At 46.9% G+C, this 22,578-nt stretch overlaps 1 protein-coding gene across 6 annotated transcripts in view; it reads left to right on the top strand.

The window, feature by feature from the left end:
• YLPM1 (YLP motif containing 1) overlaps window positions 1-22,578 on the top strand; it is a 1,127,325-nt gene that overhangs the window by 566,707 nt on the left and 538,040 nt on the right. For all 6 annotated transcript variants that reach the window (XR_011283753.1, XR_011283754.1, XR_011283752.1 and 3 more), the window contains exon 12: window positions 15,360-15,422. Coding sequence is in view for 3 of the 6 variants with exons in the window: in XM_069637605.1 (XP_069493706.1) it covers window positions 15,360-15,422 (63 nt within the window). In the remaining 3 variants the exon portion in view is untranslated. The remainder of the gene's footprint in view (window positions 1-15,359; window positions 15,423-22,578) is intronic.

Genomic DNA, 22,578 nt, shown 5'->3' with positions numbered 1-22,578 from the left:
GCAAATGGTCCGACAATCCAGTGGTAACCACGGAGTATTGCATCTTGTCTTTCGTGGACTGAAAGGGGGCGTCTGCATCGGCGTCTGTAACACTATCCCTATCGTGACGTGTAGTGTACCCAAAATTCCTCACGTGCCGAGGTCCCTCAGATTGTGTTTTTCCACCCAGATAACTGGTCGCCCTATAGCGGAGCTCTTACATAAGAGACATTGTTTATCCTAAACCGACTTGTCGGTTATTGCCCCCTTAAGTCATTTCAACGCCAAGAACAACATCGAAGACTACGGTGGACTTGTCTACAACGGTGGATTTCGGCGCCTACGATTCGGCAGCTGAGGCATCCACGTGACCGGGCCTTCTGGCCGGCATTTACAGTAGGGAGAGTGGGGTCGGGGTGGCCATATTTCCGGTATGTCTTTCCTCTTTTCCCCCCCTCTAGGTCTGGTCATCACCCGCCAGTTATGTCAGGCCAGCGGACAATGGGAAGATCTGGTAGCTGTCTTGTCAGCCCTCGTTCTCTCTCTGCAGTGGTGGTCAAGAGAAAACATCTTGAAGGGGAAGACCTTCACCACCCTTGCAGTGGAAGTCACTCACGACAGACGCATCTCACAGGGTGGGGGGGCTCACCTGCTTCAGCAGACAGCGCATGGAGTGTGGTCCCCACAAGTAGCGGCCAATCATATAAACTTACTGGAGCTATTAGCGGTGTTCAAGGCATTAAAGGCTTTCAGATGCAACTACAAGGGAAGACAGTGCTGATTCTAACAGACAACACTACCGCCATGTATTACCTGAACAAAACAGGGGGGGCACTCACTCTCCATGGCTATCCAAGCTGTCCCAAAACATTTGGATATGGGCTCTCAGACACAAGATGATTATGTTGTCCCAACATGTTCCATGGGAACTCAATCTTGTAGCAGACATGCTCAGCAGAGATTTTCCTCTGCTGAAAAAACAAATGGCTTTTGCACAAAGACATCGTGTCCAATGTCTTCGCAGAATGGGGCTTCTCAGAGATCGACCTGTTCGCAACTCAGGAGAAGGCCCAATGCCACGACTACGCCTCCAGGTACCCCCAGAACCGCTCCAAGGGGAACAGTCTCTGGATAACATGGTCAGGGAAATTTGTCTACGCTCCCCCCCCACACCCCCCCCCACACCCCCCCGACTCCCCTTCTCAACAAAATAGTGCATAAGATGCAGCAGGAACCAGTGACAATGATGCTGGTGGCCCCCCATGTGGGCCCGCCAACCCTGGTTCGCTCATCCGATGGAAATGTTCCTCTCCCCACCAAAAAAACAACCCTTCCCATACAACATGTTGTCTCAGGACCGGGGGGAGACCCTACACCCATGCCCACAATCTCTGAACTTAGCAGCCTGGCTCCTGAGGTCATAGAGTTTGGACACACTCGGGGAAGCTGGAAAACCTAACACACGTTATTGCTATGCCAGCAAATGGAAACCTTTTGTCATTTGGTCTAATTCCAAGGGCGTCAATCCCATCAATTGCTCACCCACACACATTGTACTGTACCTTAGCCATCTGTTAGACACACCTGGTTGGTCTTCAATTCCCTAAAGGTTCATCTGGCTGCTCGCAGCCTTCACCACATCACAACAAAAAGTGTTGTGGTGGAAGATATTGGTGATTAAGGCCTTTATGGAAGGGGTTAAGAGGATTTATCCTCCCATTTCTCACCCAGCTCCTGGGTGGGATCTAAATGTGGTTTTGACCAGGCTCATGGGAGCTCCCTTTGAGCCAATGCATGACACAAGTCTAAAAGACCTGACTTATAGAACAGCCTTCCTAGTGGCTATCACTTTTATTAGAAGGGTTAGCGAACTACAGGCTCTTTCTGTTCTAGACCCCTTTGTTACAGTCCACAGGGATAAGGTAGTTTTGCTCACTCACCCCAGATTTGTGCCTAAATTCATCTCGAAGTTCCATGTGAACCAATCGATTGAACTACCTACTTTTCTCAAGAATCCCACTATCATGGCCAAAAGAAGCCTACACACACTAGATGTGCGCTGGGAAGTCCTGTTCTACCTGGAAAGATCTAAACCACTGAGAAAAACAAACCAATTTTTTGTTTCAGTGGCAGCTGGTACAGAAGGGGATCCTGTCTGTAAATCGGCTATCTCAAGGTGGATTGTGAAATGCATCACACTGTTACACTCTTGCTAAGAGAGTACTGCCCTTCAAGCCTAGAGCACATTCTACTCGGGCACTGGGGCATTCATTGCAAATATTCCCCTAGAGTCCACTTGCAAAGCACCAACCTGGAGTTCTGTACACACCTTTACAAAACACTATTACCTAGACACTCATTCTAGGTCTGATTCTCAGGTGGGACAAGCAGTACTAAGCCATCTTTTCTCTACTGTTCCTTCTCACAACCCACCTCCAACTCTGGGTACTGCTCGTTAGTCTGTGCACAGCATGTGATTCTAAGCAGATTAACAAGCATCATAAGACATGCATTACTTACCGTAATAGCATTTCTGATGATTGTATCTGCTTAGATTCACATGTTCGCTCCCCGCTCGGGGTGGAAGGAACATAGACATCTTAATACTTCTCTCCATGTACTCACTCACAATAGGCTTGGGCTCCCTCATGGCAGAAAAAATACAATCAGAGGGACCTCGGCGCGTGAGGGATTTTGGGTACACTACATGTGAAAATAGGGATAGTGTTACAGACACGCCTATGCCGATGTCCCCTTTCTGTCCCGAAACACAAGATGCAACACTCTGCGGTTACCACTGGATGTCGGACCATATGCACAGCATGTGAATCTAAGCAGATACAATCATCAGAAATGCTATTACGGTAAGTAATGCATGTCTTACGCTTTTCCCCCCCGACTCCCCTACTCAAGATGGTACACAAGATGTACCAGGGACCAGTCACCATGATATTGCTGGCCCCCATGTGGGCCCGCCAACCCTGGTTCTCCCATCTGATGGAGATGTCCCCATCTCCTCCAATGAAACTGCCTTGCCCATACAACATGTTATCTCAGGACAAGGGAGAAACACTTCACCCATGCCAGCAAACCATGAACTTGGTTTCCTGGCTCCTGAGGTCATAGAGTTCGGACAACTACAACTTCCTCAGAGATGCATGGACATTCTTAGGGAGGCAAGAAAACCTAACACCCGATGCTGCCATGTAAATGGAAGCTTTTTGTTATCTGGTGCAATGCCAAGGGCGTTCATCCCATCGATTGCTGTCCTACTCGCATTGTGTTGTACCCTACTCACTCACTAGACTCGGGCCTGGTTTTTAATTCCCTGCAGGTTCCCTTAGCTGCTCTCTCAGCTTACACTGTCACAACAGAAGACGTCGTGGTGGAAGATACCAATGATTAAGGCCTTCATGGAAGGAGTTAAAAGAATTCATCCCCCCATTTCTAACCCGACTCCCGGATGGGACCTAAATGTGGTATTGACTAGACTCATGGGGTCCCCCTATGAGTCTATGCATAAGGCAATTCTCAAGGATCTTACTATGACAGCCTTCCTAGTGGCTATTACTTCTATAAGAAGGGTTAGTGAACTACAGGCCCTTTGAGTTCTAGACCCTGTTATTACAGTTCAGAGATGAGCTGGTTCTGCACACTTCCCCTTCTATTTTTGCCTACATTTATTTCCAGGTTCCATGTAAACCAATCAATGGAATTGCAAACAAAGGGGGGTCTGGGAATCTCTCTACCAGCACGAACACAGCCCAATGACCTGTTCTTGGGTGAATAACCCCTGGGAGAGACTCTACCAAGTCTTTAGCTCACTGTCCTTTTCACAGAGAAGAAATTTCCCTGCATATCAGCCTTTGTCCTGCCCAGGGGCAGTCCAGCGCCGAAATGCTAGGCAATTCTCCTCTGAACAAGAGTACCATCAGTAACCCCATACACGTGTTTCAGATTCCCAGACCCCCCCTTTGTTTGCATACATTAACTTTGGGTTTCACCCTAAGTTAACAGGGCAATCCAGACGTGGACCCCTTGCTCACTGTTCTTAGAGAGGCAACAGTTTCACCTCACTGATGATGCCCAACAAGGCTGAAACACGTGTATGGGGTTACTGATGGTACTCTTGTTCAGAGGAGAATTGCCTAGCATTTCGGCGCTGGACTGCCCCTGGGCAGGACAAAGGCTGATATGCGGGGAAATTTCTTCTCTGTGAAAAGGACAGTGAGCTAAAGACTTGGTAGAGTCTCTCCCAGGGGTTATTCACCCAAGAACAGGTCATTGGGCTGTGTTCGTGCTGGTAGAGAGATTCCCAGACCCCCCCTTTGTTTGCAATCAATAGAATTGCCTACTTTCTTCGAGAATCCCACTAAGATGGCCGAAAGAAGCCTACACACAAGATGTGCGCAAGGCAGTCGTCTTTTACCTGGAAAAGACTAAATCACTGAGGAAAACCAGTTTTTCGTTTCAGTGGTAGCGAAGGGGGATCCTGTCTCTAAGCCATCTCAAGGTGGATTGTAAAATGCATCACACTCTGTTACACTCTTCCTTATAGAGAACTGTCCTTCAAGCCTAGAGCACATTCTTCTTGAGGCACTGGGGCTTCCATACCTTTCCGTAATAGCATTTCTGATGGTTGTATCTGCTTAGATTCACATGCGCCCACCCTTCCTCCCTGCTCGGGTGTAAGGAACATAGACGTCTTACTACCTTCTCTTTTATTTACTCACTGACGATAGTCATTAGGCTCCCTCATGGCATAAAAAATACAATCGGAGGGACCTCGACGCGTGAAGGATTGTTGAGGAGAATTCTCAAAAATGTGCCAATTCCCTTCACCTTAGAGACCCCCAGCAACTTGCTGGATTTTTGAGAAATTATTATTTTTTTTTTCCTGGAAAGAGTGAGAGCCTTTTTTCCCACTCATGTATTTTTTTTTGCTGTATGTTTTACTCTTGTGGTGTTGGATTATGGTGTTTTAAGATAAATCCATAGGCATCTTTTTCATGTTACACAGCACCCTCAGTGCAGTGACACAGAGATGTCTTTTTAGACTTCCCAAAGGTTTAAATAACTTCTATGGGATAAATTACTGTTTCCCAGGGAATGTAAGGCTAAATTGACTTTACTAGTCTTTTTAAATTCCTAGACCCAGCACACACTATCTTCCTATAGAGTGCTGGAGGGGTTACCTAGTATCCCCTGTGTCTAGAAACTCGTGTAGCATTCATATACTACACTTTTCTATCGAAATGGCTGGTGGCAGTGGCTTTAAAACAAACTACCATGGTTTTTCCCAACCGCGAACAACAGTAACTAAAAATCACAGGAGCCATGTTTTTCAAGATGGCGCCTTAAGCCATTTTGTTTAAACGGGTCCCGGTTTTCTTTTTTCGCCATTTCTTTTTGGAAAGGTCCTTCTAGTGTTTGTCTCTGTGCGACAAACCAGGTTTGGTACCTTTGTTTCCAAACCTTTGGCGGGCTTCAGGACCGAAGACCGCCTCTGGCGTCCAAGTGTCTAATGTGGGCAGGAAGTGAGGGAGGTGCCCGAAACTCCCTTTGCTTCGTCTCCTAGGAGACCCAAATGCACTCTGGCGAGATTGGCTGGCTGACTGTCCGGCAAGGACGGCCTCCTTGCTGGGTGAGTGGCAGCTAGGCTGGAATGAATGGGAGAAAACTGTTTTAAAAGGCGGGTCTCTTGGCTTGGAGGCAGAGTCGACCATTGGAACGAAAGAACCGAAGACGAGCTGGAAGTGGACGGCTGCTGCAACTCCTGGACAGTTGGTTTGCCCGGTGAACCCCTGCTGCAGGTCCGAATTGCCAAGTTCATCTCGACAGAGAAGCTCCTTCTTCCTTTGCGTTGGTGGGACCAATCAAGTCGTGAGCCACCTGGATACCATTCTCGAAGCTGGTTACGAGTAACTAGGGGGAAGGACACCAGCTTGTGTGCTCGATGAACAACTACTCGAACTGAAGTGACCCCTTTTTGTCAGTGTTTTCACACTATCACATGCAGTGCAGGAGTCCCCTGATGTCCTCCCTCTTGTCCCCACGACTGAGGCTCAGGAACAGTGAGATCTGCAGGAACTGCCAGGAACCAACATCTTCAGCTGGATCTTTTGCTTCATAAAAGGTACTGTGCCAACCCTATTGAGAGAACGCTTCTCTCGCGGTGAAAGTTTGTGGCACTTTCCTAACTTGCAGGCCTAATCAGCTTGTGACCCAACATATGATTCTTTTTCGTACAAACTACTTTTGAGAATTTTGGCAAAGACTTGACCATTTACTTCAAGAACTGCTTTTTCCTATCCAAGACACTAGTCCATTGACTTTGGCCTATGCCTATTGAACTGAATTGAGCCCTCTAGTGAACTAAAACTATTTGCACTGCCTAAGAAAGTATTTGTGATCTATTCTGCTAACTTGTGCCTTTTTACTACTATTGAAAGTAACTGAAATTCCATTTTGCTCCTATTTCCGGTGGAGTCTAATTTGTTATGAAACTTATTGGTCTGCTTATGAAGTGGGTTTGTGTATAATATTAAGTTGCCTACTTCTAATTAATGTTTTCTAAATGATTGTGTAATAAATTAGAGTTTTTCAAAGAAACCTTGAGTGTAAGTGTCTACTTGAACCACTGTGATTACAAGACCTCTGTAAGCTCTTGTACTGCTCACATTCCCTCTTGAGATAAGCCTGGCTGCTCAGCTCGCTACCACAAACTGTGTAGTACAGACTTATACCAAAGTTTGGTTTTTGCTTACACCTGTAGTCCTAATTGTATGTGGTGGTCCCAGTGGGTACTGCATGCAATTCTGCCTAACAGGGATCTTGAGTACACTACACGTCACTTTGGGCATAGTGTTACAGGCACGCCCATGTAGATGTCCCCTTTCGATCCTCGAAAGACAAGATGCAATACTCTGCTGTTAACACTGGATGTCGGACCATATGCACAGCATGTGAACCTAGGCAGATAGAACCATCAGAAATGCTATTACGGTGAGTAATCCATGTCTTAATTCTATAGCACCTTGCGTCAAAGCGCTTTACACATTTTAATGAGTGCAGAACATGCAAAGATAACAATACTTGTTCTGTGGCACTTTGCACACCCTCAAATAAATAATTGTACTGTAACAAAGTAATATTTTTCAGGTCTAGTGTATTTTGTAACAGATCAAGGCGAAGGGGGAAAAAGGACTACCCTGGTACATGTGCAGCAGATAAATATGTAGTAGAGTGAGTACCCTAGACTGGGAACGCCTGTCCCCTGCACACGATCTTGGGCTAATAGCCAAATGTTTTAACATTCCTAGTCAAAAGGTAATTAAAGGATTTTTGATAGATGTGGTAATACATGTTTAGAAGCAATTTTCAATCATTGAAGTGAAGCAAGCAGTTATATTCATTTCTTAATATTAATTTGTACAAAGTGATTTATTAATAAAGTATTCATAACAAATCATAAAAAGGGGAGTATCCCAAAGCGTTTTGAGAAGATCTAGCTTCATCAGGCGAAGTTTTTCTAGCAATTTCTCTACAAACAATTCAGCAAACATCACTGTCAATAGGTATCCATCTTTCGATTATTCTCCAGCATGGGGTCTGGCATGGATTCACATGCTCATGAATATTCCCAGTCGTCAGGCTGGGAATCCTCAGTAAAGAAAAAATCCGTTTTTCACTGCTTAACACTTTCTCACAACAACCCATCACCGGTCTCTGGGTCATACTACCCCCAGCCAATGACTGCCCTGTACCTAAGCCCCTCCTCTGTCAGCCATCTTCAGGTGTGTACCGCACGTTCAAGTTTTGGGAGTCCTCATGCTATAGCTCTTGAGCTTTTACTGTTTTGCCCTTTTTAGAGTTTACTTTATTTTTTTGGTCAATCGAGCCTCAAGCTCCATCGATCCATCATCCGACTTACTGGGACCCATTTTTCTGAACTGTCTACGCCCCTCAAGGGCGATTTATTGTCTAGTTCTCTTCTTGGAGGATTCCGGAAGATTCTTCGAGGCGTACTCCGCATGGACATAGCTGAAGATAAAGGAGACTCAACGCCTCTGTTCAGGATCTGCCCTGGATGTGGACTACGGAACCTTTTCCTGGACGATGTGCCTTTACTGCCTACATTCCCGACCAAACGCACGTGGAAGAGACCTGTGCGTTCTGCAAGGATATGGTCCCCGCACCATGAAGGGCTGTCGCAAGCGGCTCTCCGAGTGGCTCCAGACGAAGATCCCTGGGCAGAAAGCCTCACCCAGCAAGAGGAAATCTAAGCGGTCTTAGACCTTTGATGGCGCTCCAGCGATGGGGTCCCAACATAAGGCAAAGCACAGCGGGCCCCGGGAGTGCTGTTGGGACAGGCTGCTTAGTGGCCTCGTCGGGAACAGCATCTCCGGCACCCTCGACCACGAGCCAACGCTCCAGGTCAGCGAAGAAAAGGAAGTCAGACCATCCGGGTAAACTTCTGGAGAAGTCTTCAGTAGACTGACGGAGAAAGCCAAGGGGGAGCTGGGCGCTGACCCTCCCCCCCCCACAGTAAAGGCCTCAAGCGCACCCAAGGTCGTGAAGGCCCAGGTTCATGTTAGGCAGAATCCACTGCAGTTCCCTTGTGGAGCACTACAGCAGATTAAGACTAGAGGTATATAAAATAAATTTCTTTTGTTATCGGTCTGTACCACAAAGATTTAGTTGGTAGCTGTGGCTGAGCAGTCAGACTTATCTCAAGAGTAAGGTGAGCAGTATTCAGGGTTTACACATTAGGACTACAATACTATGGTGTACAAACAGACCAAAGCTTAGTATTAAAAAAAAGAATATATATTTATTTTACACACTTCTAGTTCAACACACAAATCGCAATTCTAAAAGTAAGTTAAATCAGTCAAGAAAAGTATCCCCAAATCCCCATTTAAATTGTAGACAAGTTTGAGCAAGAGTGAAAACTGAGCAAAACGGCACCGTGAAAACTAAGCAGAAATGGCACGCTAACAATTTCTCAAAAGGGAGGGAAAGGACAAGTTACACGGGGTTAGACTCTTTAACACACCAGCAACACTTCCCAAGTAGATTGTGAACAAGTTAGGCAAGGCAATACTGTAGTATAAGCAATACTTAAGTGAAAACCCGAGCAAAATGGCACTTCACAAGTTTAAAAAGGGGAAGAAAAAAAGTGGTTATAAGAGTTAGTTGCACCAACACATTTCTAGGTGAGCAGCAATCTAGAGAAGGCAGTTTTAACAGATTTAGTCAGAGTCAATAGGCCAATGCCAGTCAGTGGTACAGGGCAAAGTGGCCAGGAGCAAAATGTTCTTGTAGCTGCAGTCAGGTCTTTGTTAAATGATTCGAAAAGGCGGTTCTGTTCCTACTCCTTGATTGGAGTTTTTCCAGCCTTTGCAAGACATTTCTGAGGTTGAGGAACTGTCGGGGATGGTTGTGCCTCCTGATGTCCCTTATGATCTTTTGTCTGGGCATAGTCAGGTGTAGGAACTCCGTTAGTCATTGCATGACGCTAGTGGTCTTGACACCTCTCCGGAGGAGGAGTTTGGCCGACCTGAGCCTGGGGCGCATGCGGATTCCTCCCATCGGTGTCTCATGTCAAGGAAGGGTGACAGAATACTTGGGATGGTCTGCTCCACCTGTTGATTTTGCTCAGGATGATTTGACGGACATCCTGGATCAAAGTCCACCCACTGACCCGGTGTTGCTGTTTCACATGGCTTTGGATTGCTCCGGAGAGTCTACCGGCAGTTAATACGTCGCTTCTGAAAAAATGCTGCCCATCCACTGGTGACCCCTGCTACTTATCGAAGCACCCTACTCCAGAGAGTTTGGTGGTGCAGGCGGCTATGGCCTCCTCGAAGCAGGCTGCGTACCTTACCTTCCCTCCTGATAGGGACAATAAGCACTTTGATGGTTGGGCGAGGAAGATATTTTCGGGTGGGGGTATGGCGTTGAAGGTGGCCAACTCCACTTGTGCCTTAGCGAGATTCACACACACTCTGTGGAACTGTGTGTCTTTGGTGGCTGAGCATATTCCCGAAGGGGAGGAACGGGATGGTTTTCTAGCCCTCGTGCAAGACGGCAAGGATGCCATGTGTGAGTCCGTTCAGTCGGGTTTGGACATGGCAGACTGTGTCAGCCGGTCCATGGCTGCGAGCACCGTGATACGCAGGTTTGCGTACTTGCGGAAGTCTGGGTTTGCTCCTGATGTGCAATCTCATCTTCTGAACATGCCCTTAGATGGTGTTTGGCAGCAAGGCTGACTAGAGCCTTTAGAGGTTGTAGACCTCTAAAGCTGCAGCAAAGTCTTTGAGCGCTGCAGTACGTCATCCTCCGCCTTTTCATCCTAGGGGACATCAATGGAGGGGAGGTTCCTTTCGGTACTTCTCTTACTTTGGTAGATCGAAAGGAGCTGCCAGTCAAAGGGGCCACCGTAGGAGTTTCCGGGGTGGAAAGCAAGGTTCTCGGGAAGTTGCCTCTTTGCCTTCAGGCAATGCCGCAGCCGCGTCCGCTCAGTCATGAGGCCCATGGTTCACCGATTTGGGGCCGACTTGCGCATCATCTGGGCCATTACTTCAGATGTGTGGGTTTTGGAGTTCATAGCCCACGGCTACTGTCTTCTTTTCTGGCAGAGGCCTCACAACAATCCACCGGGGAAGCTCTTTGAAGTGTCCAGATCTGCTACTTGCGCAGGAAATCTATCCCTGCTGGAGAAAGGCGCCATAGAGCTGGTGCCTGTAGGGGAGAGGAACAAGGGATGGTATTCCCCTTATTTTTTGATCCCGAAAAAAGACGGGCGATGGAGACCCATCATGGACTTGCGTTGGTTGAACAAACTCCTCAGGAAGGACAAGTTCAAGATGGTACCTCTTTTTCAAGTCCTCCAGGCCCTTCAACTTCAGGATTGGTTGGTGTCTCTAAACCTCAAGAATTCTTACTTTCATTTGCCGATTTATCCAAAGCACAGGAAGTACCTGAGGTTTGCAACTCGCATTTTCAGTTTCGAGTCCTGCCGTTTGGATTGACCTCCACCTGAGGGTCTTCACCAAGCTGATGGTGGTGGCAGCGTATCTCAGGAAAGGGGTGATTCACGTCTACCCCTACCTGGACGATTGGTTGATCAGGGCAAGCTCTCCCGAGCAAGCCCTGGATCATCTGTCGTTCACCTGCCACTCCCTCCACAAGCTGGGCTTCTCCCTCAACTTAAAGTCCCACTTGACGCCAATTCAGAGGGTCCAGTACATCGGATCAGTGCTCGACACGTCCCTGAGGCAGTGTTTTCCTCCCCAGGTTGCGGCTGGGATCCTTGCAATGGGCACTCAAAGCTCCAGTGGTCTCAGTCTTCCGGCAGGATGTCGGACCCCTTTCAGGTGCCGCCCTCGGTCGCCCAGGACCTTCTGTGGTGGGCCGTCGAAGGCAATCTGATGAAGGGGGCTCCATTTTGGCTACCCTGGCCGGAGGTGACGATCGTGACGGACGCATCCCTCATGGGATGGGGAGCTCAAGCCAACGAGTTGAGTCAGCGGTCGTTGGTCACCGTCGGAGTCCAGACTCCATATCAATCGGTTGGAGCTTAGGGCCGTCAGGCTTGACCTGAAGGCTTTTCTGCCAACTGTTCGAGGAAAGACTGTCCTGATCCTGACGGACAACAAAGTGGCCATGCACTACCTCAACAAAAAGGGGGGGGGCAGGGTCACTTCCTCTGTGCAGGGAGGCGATGCAGCGCTGGTTCTGGGCAATCCAGCAGGAAGTTTCGATCTTGGCAGTTCATCTGGCCGGAGACGAAAACGAGACGGCGGACGCTCTGAGCAGGCAGAGCATGATCTCTCACGAGTGGGAGTTGGCTCAGGAGATTATCCTGGAGATCTTCGCCCTTTGGGGGACCCCTCAAGTGGATCTCTTCGCCTCTAGTGTGAATCAGAAGTGCAAAAGGTTCTGCTCACGGGAATTTCCTCCAAGAGGAGCCTTAGGAGACGCGTTCGTGGTGGAGTGGTCATTCCCACTGCTGTACGCGTTTCCTCCAGTCCCCGTCATCCCGCAAGTGTTGCAGAGGTTATGGAGGTTCGGTTCCCGGATGATCCTCATTGCTCCGGCATGGGCCCGGAGGACGTGGTACCCGGACCTTCTCGACTTGTCCATCTGCCCTCCACGTCGTCTTCCCTACCGAGACGATCTGCTCTCACGGGAGGGGGGTCAGGTTCTCCATCCAGAGGTCAGATCTCTCAACCTTCATGCTTGGTTACTGCAAAGTTGAGGTATAAGGATTCAGGCCTCCGTGAAGACGTCATGGAGGCGTTGCTCTTGGCCAGAAGGCCCGCAACAAAGTGCCTGTACCGTTGGAGGAAGTTCTGCGACTGGTGCAGGGTTCAGAATGTGGATCCTTTTTCATGTGACATTCCTGTCATTCTGCCTTTTTTGCTTTCTTTGGCCTACAAGGGGCCTACAAGTGGGTACCATTAAAGGTTACATGGCGGCGCTGTCTATATTTAAGTGCTTGTCTGAGGAGTGTTCTTATTTTAAAATCCCTTGCATTTCTCAGTTTCTGAAAGGCCTTACTAATGTGTTCCCTCCGTCACCTTTCCAGGTGCCCAGTTGGGATCTGAACCTTGTTCTCAGGTTTCTAATGGGTGCTCCCTTTTTAGCATTTGCATTCTTGTCCTTTGAGGCTGTTAACCCTTAAAACTGTATTTTTAGTTGCGGTCACTTCTGCTCGCAGAGTGATTGAGTTTAAGGCACTTTCAGTTAAGCCACCCTTCACTGTTTCATAAGGACAGGGTTGTCCTTAGAGTTCGTCCTTCCTTTGATCCGAAGGTTGTGTCGGAATTTCATTTAAGCCAGAAGGTGTTTCTTCCGGCATTTTATCCTTCTACACATCCGGGTAAGGAAGAGGAGAGGCTTCATAGGCTGGATCCTAGGAGAGCTTTAAGCTTCTACATTTCACGTATGTCGGGTCAGAGTGGACGATCAACTCTTTATTGTTTACGCTGGAAGGCGTTTGGGACAAGCTGTTACTAAGCAGACTTTGTCTAGATGGATCATCGTGGCAATTTCCGAATGTTACCGCTTGGCGGGTAAGAACCCTCCGGTAGGCTTACGGGCCCATTCTACCAGGGGTATGGCTGCCTCTACTGCCCTGCAGAGGGGTGTTCCCATTCGTAACATCTGTGATGCAGCCACTTGGGCTTCGGTCCATACTTTTGTACGTCACTAGTCTCTCGATTCTATCAGGGGGCAGGATCTGGCCTTTGGCAAGGCTGTCCTTTACTCTTCAATTTGATTGGGAATTCTAAATTTGTATATTCTAAATTCTTTTCCCACCTCCTTACGTTGGTACTGCTTTGGGAGTGTGTCATAGATATGGAATACGTCGGTGGACCCAATCCCCTCGAAGAACAAGTTACTCTCTTACCGGGTAACGTTCTTTCGATGGGATGGTCCGATGACGTATTCCATATCGCTCCCTCCCTGACTACCCCGCTACAAAATTACTTCTGCGATTGCAGCTTACGTTTCCGCAAGGCTTTCTGTGGTCATACTGGCAGAAGATTGGTGCCACATGTTTTGGGAAAAAAATAAAACTGAGGTTACGGGCGTCATGCGTCCTACTTATAACATCTGGTGCCGTCGGAGGAGGTCCTCGAGGACGGCTTATCGACGCAGATGCCGAAAGATTTTCCGAAGCAGCACAGCTGTGGTGATTGCTGTCATAGATATGGAATACGTCGTCGGACCATCCCATCCAAAGAACGTTACCAGGTAAGAGAGTAACTTGTTCACATCCAACTACAGCACTCTTTGATGGCCCCTGCCAACAGAACTGCAGCCCTTAGACCTCGGACACAGTTTGAAAAATATCTTTTCACCCGTCCGGGCAACACAAATCTCATCTCGAGCGTATACAAGCAGCTGGGATTGAGTGTCCATAAGGCACAGTGTACCTATATGCACAGATGGGAAGAGACCATAGGGGAGCCCATACAGTGAGAGGAATGTGAACGGCTCGGCAGGGGATGGGACATTCCCAAAAGGACCCGTGCCACACATCAGGGAATTCTGGTATAAGCTCTTTACCCAATGGCACTACATTCCTGCACGCTTGCACTCTGAGCGTGAATGTTTCGCAAAGTTGTTGGTGGGCGATTGGGCTCATATGTGGTGGAGCAAGACTAGCACGATACTAGGGTTCAGTCAATTAGAGTATGCAGGCAATGATTGGTGCCCAAGCTGGGAGAGGCATTAGAGTGTCTCTGCATGGTCTGTGCGATTTTGGATAGTGGGCTCTAGCCAAATCATAGGCGCAAGACGAATGTCATCCTGAGTCGGGCATCATTGCTCGTTGGTGAGCAAAAGTGGAAGTCCGTGGAGCCTTCAGGGTAGCATGACTGGCTTGCTAAAGTATGGAACTTTGCTCTGGAGTGGATTACATATTTGGGGACCAGGCTAAGTTTTCACTGGAGTGGAAATCCGTACTGTCTGCCTTACACAAGGACTATAGGGAATCTCCTTGCCCTCAACGACTCAGTTTTCTGGACATTAACTGAACTGCATAAACCTCAGCACCCAGCGGTTGGCTCGCGACACAATAGCAGAGGATTGGGGGGGGTGGGAAGCAGAGTGGGGGGTGTTGGTGCCTCGGGCGCTATGGTTAATGTTTCACTTAATGAAAATGCTAATAAAAATATGTTAAAAAAAGAACTCATTTAAACACAATGAATCATTCCTAATAGGCAAAAAGTTGAAATAGTATCTACTGTTGGCTGCTGGTACCCCTGTGGTAGCTCATGGAACTGGTTTCGGCTCCTGCTCATCGATTTTAAATTTCGATGAGTGCCCTGTCCTTAGTTTGGGGGATGGGGGGAGGGGAGGGGGCAAATGTTAAGATTTATTTCTCTTTTGGCAAATTTTTCCCATCCTCCCCGGAACATCTTTCCCCCCTGCACACCCCCCTCCCCTCCCTCTCCTCCCAAACACCTCGGTACCCCGCCCATTGTTTCTATGGACCATTAATCCTTTTGTTTTGGAACCTGTTCTGACTTTTTCAGTGCGAGTAGAAGGCATAGAATAAATAACTACCTTTTTATACTTGCCTGTTAGGAAAGTTTTCTCTCTTAGCATCTTTCACTGCATATCTATGGACCCCTAAACTTTTGGTTTTCGTTTATTACCAGGTCCTGACTTTTTACAGTGAATTAAAGCCACCTTGCTGTGAAAGCTTGATAATAGAAACTGGCATTTATTAAGGTGCCAGATCACAAGCAATGTTTATAGATTTAAATTGTTTTCATGCTTAAACTAATATTCGCTGTCATGAAGCAGCATTTATGATAACGTCTAAAGTAAATTGTCATTTAATTGTCATTCTTTTTCAGATTGTCGTTATCATGAGGGGATTACCTGGCAGTGGAAAAACACATGTTGCAAAGCTTATTCGGGTGAGTTCTCAATTCAGAACAATCTTTTTCCTTATGATCTTAACTGTTTCAATCACAATGTCGTATTGTTCCTGGAACCTTGTTAACTATTTGAGTAACTTTCTTTACTTAATGAGCGAAGTGACTAAGAATACTTTTGTTTAGTGCACCATGGGATAACAATCACAGCTAGATGTTGCTTGCACAGTGCTTTTAAGCACCATTTAAATTTTCTTCATGAAGAGTAGGTTGCTCGGGCTTGTAGTGATTGTACTTTGGTAATTATCCATGCACTGGAGGCCTGAACTGTGAAGTTATCTTCGCTTTTAGTTTAAACCTGATGTAGGGTTTGCTCTTGGACAGACATTTTATTGGTTGTGTAGCATGCATGAAGAGTATTATTTATTGGAAAATAGCTCCTCCTTGCCCTTACTGCTTTACACCAAGATTTCTGTAACAGGGAGGTAACCAGGGGGGCACATGGAGAGGAGTTAGGCTCTCTGAGCCCAACGGAGAGGAAGGGAAAGAAGGCAGGGAGGGCCTCAGGTGTCCCCACCAATAACCGCAAAGCCCACCCACCAGGATCCACAGACCTTGGATGCACAAGCAAGCTTGAGCCGGGCCTGAAGTTCACGCAGCCCCCACCCACATTGGAGGAGATTGTAGTCAAACAGCAGGGTAGCTGGGAGGACTCGAGCCCCACCCCCCGGAGCCCAGGTGTTCAGATCGGGAGCCCAGGGACACGGACCTCGAGACTGTTTAGCGACACCCCTTACGGCACAAGGCCTTGGCCGCTGGGTCACCCCCCCCCCCATAGCCCCCCCTTGGACCCCCCAGCCCATGAACTGGAGAAACACACTGCAGAGGGTTCAATTTGAGGATGGACCACAAAGTCAGATGTAGCGGTACTCGTGGAGGAAATTAGGGGCATTAGATCATCCCTGGACCAGAGGCTAGACAAGATGGACCAGAGAATCCTCACAGTGGAGGGTGGGATCCATGGCCTGGAGGCAAACCAAAGTTCAGTGGACACTATGGAGATCCAGAGGGGTGTAAGGTTGACAGAATTGGAGAGAAGTGGAGACCTCGCTCAAACTGGACGACATACAGAACGGGCAACACAGTAACCACTGAAGCTTTTTTGGCTTCCCCGAAAAAGATGGGGAGACAGAGTGACATCCGGAGAGCCATCAGGGAAGTGATTTGCATGCTGTTCGGGGGCAACGCCATGGATGGACCCACCATTCAACGGGCCCCCAGAGCCTCAGGAGGCGGAAGGGGCCCGCGCTCGGTGCTGGTTCGCTTCCACTACTACGAACAGAGGACAAAAATGAACTTGCCAGGATGGCGGGCCCCATAAACTACAGTGAAACCCAAGACACCATCTTCTAGGACCTCTGGGCGCTTACTCTTGCGAGTAGACTGATTTGTGGCCCACTCACCAAATGGCTGCCAGACAAAGGAGTGCGATACTGGGGGGGGCTTCCCTTTTCCCCCATCTGTAAATATGGTTGCCAAGACTACCGCCTGGCCATGGAGGGCGACATAAGTAGAGTGTCAGATGAACTCACGGGGGAGTCACGGCTCTGGGCGCCAGCCCCGGGAGAGACCAACGGATCGGGTACGCAGTCTGCAAGCGCCAGACATAGATGTAAGATGGTGGGGGCCAGTGGTAGGGAGAATTCTCATAAATGTGCTAATTCCCTTCACTTTGGAGACCCCCAGCAACTTTGCTGGATTTTGACGACTCGATTTTTTTACCTGGAAAGCGTGTGAGCCTTTTTTTCCCACTCTTTAATGTATTTTGATGTGTATTTTACTCTTGTGTTCTTTGATTATGGAGTTTTAAGATGACTCCATAGGCATCTTTTCATGTGTTACACAGCACCCTCAGTGCAGTGACACAGGGATGTCGTTTTAGACTTCCCAAAGGTTTAAACACCACCTCTGGAATCCACTACCGTTTCCCAGAGAATGCAAGGTTAAATTGACTTTACTAGTCTTTTTAAATTCCTAGACCCAGCACACACTATCTTCCTATAGAGTGCTGGAATGGTTACCTAGTTTCCCCTGTGTCTAGAAACTCATGTAGCAGTCAAATGCTACCCTTTTCTATCGAAATGGCTGGTGGCAGTGGTTTTACAACAAACTACCATGATTTTTCCCGACCGTGAACACTGGTAGCTAAAAATCGCGGGAGCCATGTTTTAAAAAATGGCGCCTTAAGCCCCATAGTTTAAACAGGTCCCGGTCTTCTGGAAAGGTCCTTTATAGTGTTCGTTTCTGCACGCCAAACCATGTTTGGTCCCTTTCTTTCTATGCCTTTGGTGGGCTTCAGGACTGAGGATCGCCTCTGGTGTCTGAATGTCTGGGGTGGGCAGGAAGTGAGGGAGGTGCCAAAACTTTGTGCTTGGTCTCCTAGGAGACCCAAATGCACTCTTGCGTGATAGGCTGGCTGGCTGACTGTCCGGCAAGGACAGCCACCCTGCTGGGTGAGTGGCAGCTAGGCTGGAATGAAAGGGAGAAAACTGTTTAAAAGGCGAGTCTCTTGGACTGGAAAGCAGTCGACCACTGGAACGAAAGAAACAAAGACGTGCTGGAGGAGGACGGCTGCTGCAACTCCTGGACCGTTGGTTTGCCTAGTCAAGCCCTGCTGCAGATCCAAATTACCAAGTTAATCTCGACAGAGAAGTACCTTCAAGAACAACTTCTTCCTTTGAGTTGGTGGGACCAATCAACTCGTAAGCCACCTGGATACCATTCTCAGAGCTGGTTAGGATTAACCGGGGGAAGGACACCAGCTTGTGTGCTTGAATTGCAGCTACTCGAACTGTGGTGACTCCATTTTGTCAGCGTTTTCTGATGATCCCGTGCAGTGCAAGAGTCCCCCAACGTCCCCCCTCGTGTCCCCATGACTGAGGCTCAGGAACAATGAGATCTGCAGGAACTGCCAGGAACCAACATCTTCTGCTGCATCTTGTTTTTCATATTTACATACTGTGCCAACCCGATTAAGAGAACTTCTTGCGGTGAAAGTTCACAGAACTTTTCCAACTTGGAGGCCTAATCAGCTTGTAACCCAACATATTCTTTTTCGTACAAACTACTTCTGAGAACTTTGGCAGTCCATTGACTTTTGGCCTAGGCCTTTTGAACTGAATCGAGTCCTTTAGTGAACTAAAACTATTTGCACTGCCTAAGAAAATATTTGTGATCTATCTTGCTAACTTGTACCTTTTTCTTCCCATTGAAAGTAACTGAAATGCCATTTTGCTCTTATTTCAGGGGAGCCTAATTTGTTCAGAAAATTATTGGTTGGGTATTGAAGTGTGTTTGTGTATAATATAAAGTTGCCTCCTTCTAGTGAATGTTTTCTAAATGATTGTGTAATAAATTAATACATGTTTTACGAAGAAACATTGAGTTTAAGTGACTACTTGAACCCCTGTGATTTTAAGACCCCTGTGTAACATCCTTGTACTGCTCACATTCCCTCTTGAGATAAGCCTGGCTGCTCAGCTTGCTACCACAAACTGTGTAGTACAGACTTATACCATCGGCTGGTTTTTGCTTACACCTGTAGTCCTAATTGTACGTGGTGGTCCCAGAGGGTACTGCATGCAATTGTGCCTAATAGCCCGCAAGTACAAAAAGCTCATTATTTCACCAAGGGGCCCCTCTGTTCCATGACCTGGCCCTGAGAGGGCAGAGGACGGAGGAAGACCTCCCTGTGTCTGGGTGAGAGGTGGGCAACGGGGAAACTATAATGGCATCTGGGAGAGATTTAGACCTAGACCATGTTTTTCTTCAGCAGAGGGGGGCGGGGGAGTGATGTTGGCTTTGTAGGTATGTGAGTGATGGTGGAGTGGGGGGCTCAGTTGGCATAAGGGTTTTTTCGAGAGTCCGGTTGACTAGGTATCCTCTGGTGATCCGGTCCTTGCCCGCCACAGTGCCGGTGTCAAGGTTGGATGCCTACGTGAGGGGGGTTGTGGGGTGGGCAGTTTGAGGCCCACACGAGGGGGAAGTTCATAAGGTTACACTTGATTTCAGTGCCTTGGGGGACAGCCCCACATGGGGCACAAGTTCCATTTCATAGTGGTATGATCTTTTTAGGGAAGGGATGGCTCAAATGGGAGGTCTGGAATAGAAAATATGCCTATGGGTGATGAACTGGGGATTGGCTCCGTTAGGCAAGATTGTATGCAGTATCCTTTGGGTGCACTACATAGCCCTGACCACCTGGCAATAGGTACCCAACCTTTGGTATAAGTCTGAACTACACAGGTTGGTAGTGTGGCTGAGCAGTCAGGCTCATCTCAAGAGGGGTCAATGTGAGCAGTAATGTTGTGGCACAGTATATCACAACACAGTTATCCAAATAAACACTTCTACTTAAGGTTTCTTGATTAAAAAATTATTAATTTATTTCACGGTCCGTTATATAAGCCTTTTTCAGAAAAGGAGCAAAACATGTAACACTTCAATATACTTCAAAAACACACACTTAGTTTCTCTAAATCAGATGACCCATTATGGATGGCACACACTTCCTACATCCTCAGGTGACTGTTTTATATTTATGTGCATTACATTTATATATAACAGTCAAACACAAACATATAATCACCATCCTAAAGGAAACGTAAACTAAACTGAGTTCATCACAAATGGGAGTCCCAACACATGTCAGAATTAATTATTTACATCTTTACAGGAACAATCAAGCATAACAATCCCATTCCCAAGGTGGAGTGCATAATAAAGAAAAAATACCTTGCATTTCCAAAAACCTTCCCCAGATCTGTTCAAATAAGTTCAATTTCTTGTCTTTGCAAATAATGACTTTCTCCAGTCTTGTCACTTGTTAAAGATAAACCAACCATACTTGCCACATCTGATGTTTCCTCAATTTTTCACTTCCTCAGAATTTATTTTTTGCAGAGTTCGCCCCCCTGAAAAACCAGCATCTTTGTGTGAAAGGAAGAGCTTCCACTAAATCCTCCTCACCCAAGATTATATTCTCATAGTCAAAATCTTCGTTCAGCATGAGAACATTATTCATTCTTAATGTGACTTCCCTCTACAAGCATCTTAATTCGTAGCAATCCCAAATCATTTGTTCAAAGTTTTCCCTGACATGCTTACATCTCCAACAGGTATCTAAGTCCAGTAAACCTCTCTCAAATAACCTTTGCGGCGGTCAAAATACTCTGTTTAATATTTTGATTTGGCTATTCCTTTCCCCCAGATTCAGAGAGGTAAGTGCCACATTCTTGCACACATTCTGCCACCTGTTCTCAGACATGTCTGATCCTACTGCTTCTGACCATTTCTCCAATAGATCTTTATGTGGCTCCTTATACTGCTCCAAATTCTTGTACACCTTAGAGGCCAGGTGACCTGATTTTAAATGTTCTCAACCAAACATGCCAACCTCTGGAACCTTGTTCACCAGTGCTTTCTTCAGCTTTTTTATATTCCCCTAGTGTGCAGTCTTTGAGAACTTATTTCAAAGTTTATTGCTTATAGCTGATCCATTTTTGGCCCTCAACAAGATCTTCCAGTCACTGTATACTGCCTAGTAGCCAGTTAGGCCATAGAAGTGATTTTCCCATCCAGTTTTATGTCTGGATTCAACCAGATTGATGTAATACTGTTGCCAACTACATCCTTTTTACTTTTCTTCAGAAGATCCTTCCAACATGCCTTTATAAATGTTGTTGGTGAGAAAGATTTACAACCTTCCCCATCCACTGTTAATATTTCTCTAGGGTATAACGGAGATCATCTTCTTGTCTCCGCCTGTGTCCAGATATCCTTAGGGTTCTCTATGAATGGAACTAAATGTCGAGCACCAAACGCCAGATGATGATTTTCAAAATCTGGAACCCCCAGACCACCACTTTCCTGGGACAGTTGTAGTTTCCACAGTTTTAAACGTGGCTGCTTGCCATCCCATAGAAAGGTTTGGATCAAGCTCTCAATTTTCTTTATGTAGGACTTCTTAACCTGCAAGGGGATCATGCTTAGTACATAGTAAATTTGTGGTGTTGACGTTATTTGAACTGCATGCATTCTCCCCCAGAGGCTCAATCTTCGCTCATTCCATCTCTTTAAATCTGACTCAAATTTTTGGGTAATGTATGAAAGTTTTACCTCCATTTTAGACACATCTTTGGTCAGCTAGGCCCCAAGTTAGTGCATCTTTTCTGGACACCAATTAAAACCAAAGGTCTTCAGTTTCAAGTTCGAACAGGTGTTTGATGCTGGCAAAGCTTTGGATTTCAGATCCTATGAAATGTCAATTTGGTCAATCGGCGCCGGAAACGAAAACTCAATGTTTTGAAGAACCAACTGCATATCATCAGCGTAATGCCAAACCTTCTGACAGGCTTCACCATAATGTACTCCTTCAATTACTCTGCCTTCTCTGATCTTCACAGCTAGAAGCTCCATTGTGATGACAAATACGGGCAGGAGGGGGCAGCCTTGTCTTGTACCCATTTTAAGTTCAAACACCTCTGCTACAAGGCCATTGGTGTTCACACTTGCTGTTGGACACAAGTATAAAAGTCTTATCCACTCTACCATATTTTTCCCAAATACAAAACCTTCCTTAGCTGCATCCAATGATAAAACCACCACCTCCTTCAGATGTTCCCTGCTTTCATACAAAGTCAACAGTACCCTTCGCGTATTCTCCGAGGCATGCCTCCCTTTTACAAAGCCAGGTTGGCTCTGATCTATAACTGCTGGTTTTTATTAAAAGCTGTCCCTCTTTTAGGAAGAGCGATATAGAGGCATGTCTAGTAGTCTCCGGAAGCCGACCATCTTTCTATGAGGAGCGAATCATTGCCAGCATAAGATTGAAAACCTCATCTGGAAAGATTTTATACTGTTCAGCTGGTAGACCATCCTGCCCTGGGCATTTGCCTTTGTTTAGCATACTTATTGCTCTTTTGAGTTCCTCCACACAAGTCCTTCTCAAGACAATCTCTGTACTTTGACTCCAGACTTTTCATTTTACAACCATTTACATTGTGCTTCACTTCCTCACGACTCATATGCACCTCAGATGAGTATAGATTGGAAAAATATTCCTTGAACGAATTGTTAATTTCATTAGGCTCATAACTCGCAATCCCATCTCTGTTTTCAACTTGCATTTCGTTCTGAA

Source organism: Ambystoma mexicanum, chromosome 14, assembly GCF_040938575.1.
Source record: "Ambystoma mexicanum isolate Mex_15411 chromosome 14, UKY_AmexF1_1, whole genome shotgun sequence".
NCBI classification, from domain to species: Eukaryota; Metazoa; Chordata; class Amphibia; order Caudata; family Ambystomatidae; genus Ambystoma; species Ambystoma mexicanum.
Note: the sequence above shows the minus strand (reverse complement) of the source record. Positions and strands in the feature narration are given on the sequence as shown.